The sequence below is a fragment of the Gavialis gangeticus genome, unplaced genomic scaffold (genome assembly GCF_001723915.1).
Source record: "Gavialis gangeticus isolate Ggan-Ray unplaced genomic scaffold, GavGan_comp1, whole genome shotgun sequence".
NCBI lineage: Eukaryota > Metazoa > Chordata > Crocodylia > Gavialidae > Gavialis > Gavialis gangeticus.
In genome coordinates, this window is record NW_017729034.1 from 35,165,192 (window position 1) to 35,170,540 (window position 5,349).

The following is a 5,349-nucleotide window of genomic DNA, read 5'->3' on the forward strand; positions in this document are numbered from 1 at the left end:
TGTACCTGGGGGTCTAGTAGAGAAGGAGGAGGACAGAAACCCTAGCTGTGTTTTGGCTTCCCTGGTTGCTTCTGTCTAAACTTTTCTTTTTGCCATTAAGTAATTAATCTAACAAGAATTCACCACAAAATAGAATACACTGCAGTAATAGCTACCCTCTCTCTTATAGGCCTGAAGCTCTTCAATATCTGTCTCACAATCACAGAAGGCCAGCGAAGTCCGAGATAGAGTCTGGGCTGCCCACTTATATCCTCATAAGAGCCCAGGTGGATACCACTATTCAAAATAGAATCCAATTTTATGCACATGGGGCACGTGTGCACCAAGAACAGAATTTCTCTGAAGGACGATTCACAGAAGTAGTCATTACCCTACCCATTATCTTTAAGAGGCACAGCAATTTTCAAGACAGTACAAATAAGCATGTGGATTTTAAATTGTGTAGAAGTCTTTTAAACAACAGGCCGTTCTCAAATGTAATAAGAGCAGAGTGCTGCTGTTCTACTCTAATATTATGCAACACTGAAGTCCTAACTTCCATCTTCCTTCCACATATACATAAAAAAGTTATTCTTCTACTGTACTGTTTTTGAAAGCCACACATTATATGTTAATTCCAAGATATCTGAAAATAAAATTATTTGTTTTCTTATATGCCCATATGCCATACACTTAATTTAGACATATTTCTTTCTATATATTCTTCCTCCTTTGGATTTCTGATGGACTTTGATGGAAAAAACTACGGCACTAGAAGCAATGAGAATTTCAAATACTGTAAATGAGATTCTAAAGCTGACAGAACAAAATATATTATTTTCCTCTCAAACTTTGAAGAATGCTACAGTCCCTCATGCAACCTTATGTAACTATAAAGCATTCAATCAGTTTCTATCCAAATCTTTTCAGCATCCATTAAACAAATAGGTACGTCTTTAACAGCTAACACATAGTAGTAACACTGGATATTTTACCTGTTCTGCTGTGAAGAGCGGCTCATCATTGACGCAGGATACTATGATAGAATGCATATCTAGCTGCTCCCTCAGTTCTTCATCATCTGATAAATCAAGGTTCAAACCATCGTTTACCTAAAACCACAAAGTAAAAGGGGGTGGGGGCTGAAATTAAATTATAAAAAGTCTCTAATATTAAATAATGAACCTGAATTAGATTCTTGCTTTTAAGTACTTAAAGCCCAATAAAACCTCAATAAAAATTAAAATAAAATTACAAAGGAAACATATTTTATCAATATAATCAACATTTGTTTTGGACAAAAACATAAGCATTCTTTGTTTTCTCAACATGCTAAAAAGTACATAACTTAGCAATGAAGCTACTCACATGCCACCCACTGTATGCCATACAAACATTTGTAGAAAAGGCAGTGTTAAGTCCATCATTTGTAATTGTTCTTTACTCTTTCAAATGGAAGACATCAAAGTAATGAACAAGAAAGCCATACAAAAGTCTGATAAAACTAAAATCTGTTATAAAATAACATTGTTGCAAGATCAGTGATATTTATATATTGAAAGACATCAGACTTTTGATATAAGCAACAGTTACCAATACATTTCCCAAAAACAAAAACCTTTTTTTTTTTCCTGGAAACACCCTGTACGTTTTATTAAATGAAAATATACCATATATATCATGGAAGTAATTATGTAAGCATTTATCCCTCAAATACATAAAAAACACATTCTATTGAAAAGCTTGCAACTCAGTAAGTAAAACAAAAAACCCACAATAATCAAATCCTCCGATTCCCCTACCTACCAACCTGTTAGGCCTACAATTTTGCCTTAAGATACTGATATACTTCGAAATGATTTGCTTTTTTAGCATCCTGTTAAAATGTTTCAGTCAAATGAACCTGAATGTGCCAAATGTATGCAAGTATCAGTTGGCAATTCAGCAACACAGGTCTTTTTAAAAATTGTGAAAATTTTGAATTCAACGTGTCAATTATAGCCACTTGTTCAACCTCTGGGCATTCAGCATTTGTCATGCTGGTACAAAAAAAGATCTACCATCTCACTGAATGTGCAATGTCAGGGTATTTTTTACACTTTAGATCAATTCAGATTTTTGCCATGCCTGCAATGCTATTGTCAGTACGTATTTTGTCAAATCCTTCCAAAATTACCTTCAAGTGCTTTTGTAAAATCTATCATCTGTGAAGTATCTTGTGATAAACATGTGCCCAAACCCCTATGCTGTTCATTGCAATTCTCAACATACTTGTGACAGGTGGACACAAATATACAATCTTCTTGAGAACCCTGCCAACTGTCACTGAAAAAGGAGAATCACTGTCCCAACTTTCTAACTGTCAGGCAGCAAAAGAATTTCTGTTCTTTCAAGATTCAAATCAGGCCATTAGTATATAATAAAACAAATTCACATTTAAAAACAAAATGATTCCCTGTCCAATTCAACAGTTACAATGCAATTTAGAGATTAATTCTGGAAGGCACTGAGCATCTCCAGTCCCTCCAGAATTTATGGAGGAGCTCTGGCATCTATCAAATCAAGTCCATTTTGCATTTTAGAGAAGGCATCTGCTCAACTTCTTTCCACACTCCAAATAAGCAAACTTAACAGGTTTTAAAGGTGCAAGACTTAGAACTTCAGACCCACACAGAATATCCCCATGCTGAGGATATGGGCAACTCCTAAATACTGATCTACTTTGTGCTCACAGGCATACAGGAAGGTACCCATCATTATTCAGAACACTGATACTGCTGATCTTTGAAGAACAGGCTTAACAGGCAAATGTCTTGTGTCCTCTTTATAAAATTAGCTTCCAATTGCCCGCAAAAGGTGTTGTTTGGATGTGAAAGGTCCTCAAACTTATCTTGTATACCGTACTGCAATGCTGAGGGCATCAATTCTGGATGCAACCATTTTTGTCATATAATAGGCCACCTTAATCTGAAATCATGTAATATTAATTTCTGATAGCAAAATCTCAAATGGCTTCTGCATCTCCTGGAGAAGAAGGCATAACTTTTCTTAAGCACCAAACCACAAGACCAGTAACTTGTGCATGGTGGTGCCTCAATGCTGTATATTCTTTTCAGCTACTGCGCAGTCACATCTTAATATATTTCTCAGTCCAGAAACACTCAGCTCTGGAACTCTATGGATACAGATTTAGGCAGTGAAGACTCAATCACCAAACACATATAGCAAGGAATAGCTGATTTCTGCTTACTTGCACAGTACCACACATGAAAAGCCAGGGTGGAAGGAAGATGTTTCTACTCTTCTTTCTTTCTCAAGACAGGTTTGACTAAAGAAACACTACTATGAAATTCCTAGTGGTCTATTACAAGAAACTCCACCTTGGAGTCTTGGGATGGTTTTCATCTTATGCAAGATGATATCAGGCATTCTTCTGAAAATGGATTAGGAATTTTAGTTTCTCAAAGAACAGGTCAGCTTCCCCTTCTTTTGTTACAGAGAGAGGGGATCTCAGGAAACTAGGGTCAGGTGACAATTCTCTCTCAACATCCCACTTTCAAGACACTCCAAGACAGGAATCATTCAAGCAAAAGAGTCTCTTTCATAAAGTCTGCGTCTCCTGCAATAAAAACACTGACATACTCATTGATATTTGGACTGCAAAGATGTAATTATTATAAACCCATTCAGAGCAGCTGAATGAACTCTCAAAATAAACCAAGATAAATAAGTCCAAATAAATAAATACAGAAGCCAAACATAACAGACAGCTGCCAGGCAGTGCTGCCTGATACTGCCACTTTAGCCCTGGGACCCTATAAATGTTTCTTTCAGTTTTACCTTTCTATCCTGACTCTTCCCACCAATTGCTTCCTGTGGAGTGGATTCACTTTTACCTCATTTAATCAAAAGCATGACAGAGCTCAAAATTGTCCTCCTTTTCTCATGGGTTTTACATGAAGAATGCTGGCTCAGAGTCCAGTTTCTTGGAGTCAGAATACCTGAGGAACTTGTCCTAGTTTTCTTCCTCAGCTGTATTTTTTAATTTTAGTAGACTATCAAGCAATGATTCTTAACCTGGGTACCACAATACCTTGGAGTGCTAGGAGATCTTTCCAAGGATGCAGCGCTGTACTGTAGGTATGCAAGCACTTACACGATTCACAAGATAAATGCAGAGATTGCAAATGGGAGTGTCAAAAACATTCTAACCTGCTGTGGTCTTTTGGAGTCCTTCGCATCAGAAATGAATGATTATTTTTCCATTGCCAAAAAGTCACAAAAGCTGTGAGCTCACATTTTCCAAGGGGTACCCTGAGTCTAAAAAGGTTGAGGAGCATTGCTATAGAACAAGGGGCACATTTAGGCTTATGTTCTTTAGCTAATTTTTCCCCCTGCTCTTCTCATTTTTCTCCAAGGCAACTATTTTATTTGTTGAATAATAAAAGGAAAATGTTGCCGAATTCTTTGCTTCATAAAGAACTGACTACAATATATTTGGACTTGGATCCTACAATTGGATCCACAAGTGCAGAGTTTTGCTTGTACTTATCTATCTGGCTGGAGAATCAGACCTTGGTGGGAAAAAGTTCATGCTAAATTTACCAAAGCATAGGAATACTCCCAAAAGGATTCAGATAGAACTCAATACACAACAGAGAAGAATGATTTTAAATGAAACAAAACCACTTTCACAGTTCAATACTGCCTTTTCCCATGCTCCTCTTCTTATGCAAATTGGTCCATTTGTTGGCTGGTCAACTTACTGACAAGGTTCTGAAGATGGGAAGCAGAAATATATCATTGTTTGAAAAAAATTAAAGGGGAACTTACTGCTAATGACAGTGTAAGCATGAAAAATAAAAATATTATAAGGGTTTCAGAAAACCAACACTTTTAATGCAAATTACAACCTCTTCCGTTTTGTTGCTGAAAAGATGTTAGCCAGTCAGAACTTACCCCTTTTTCTGCAAGATTTAATGTAGGCAAATGCAAAGTTCTGGTGTGGGAGGATTTCCAGTCAACTGGCATGACATTACCATAATTATCAGTCAAAGCATTCCAAATCCTATGTATAAGAATGAAAGAACAAATCTGCAGACATCAAAATGTAAAACAACTGATATTAAGATAAAAGAATATCTTTTGTTGATGTCTCTTTCAATAAGTACATTTCCTGCCTCCACATATCCCAAAAAATATTATGACCAATTTTTTTTGTGTTTTAAAGTTAAAGAAATAAAACCTTCAAGTTCAGCTTTGTTTATGCTTCTTTGTTCCAGAGAGACAAGTAATTTGCTTGTGTGTACACATCAGGAACATTTTGAAAAAAAAAGAGAGGGGGAGATAAAAAAAAAAAAAAAAAAAAAA

The 5,349-nt window shown here is 36.2% G+C and overlaps 1 protein-coding gene across 1 annotated transcript in view; it reads right to left on the bottom strand.

Annotated features, from left to right (window-relative positions):
- Positions 1-5,349, bottom strand: part of FEZ2 (fasciculation and elongation protein zeta 2) — an 82,660-nt gene that overhangs the window by 75,332 nt on the left and 1,979 nt on the right. Inside the window, exons 2-3 of the mRNA XM_019527133.1 lie at positions 4,939-5,047; positions 975-1,091 (exon numbers count right to left, since the gene is read on the bottom strand). Of these exons, the coding sequence (XP_019382678.1) occupies positions 975-1,091; positions 4,939-5,010 (189 nt within the window). The 5' untranslated portion in view covers positions 5,011-5,047. The remainder of the gene's footprint in view (positions 1-974; positions 1,092-4,938; positions 5,048-5,349) is intronic.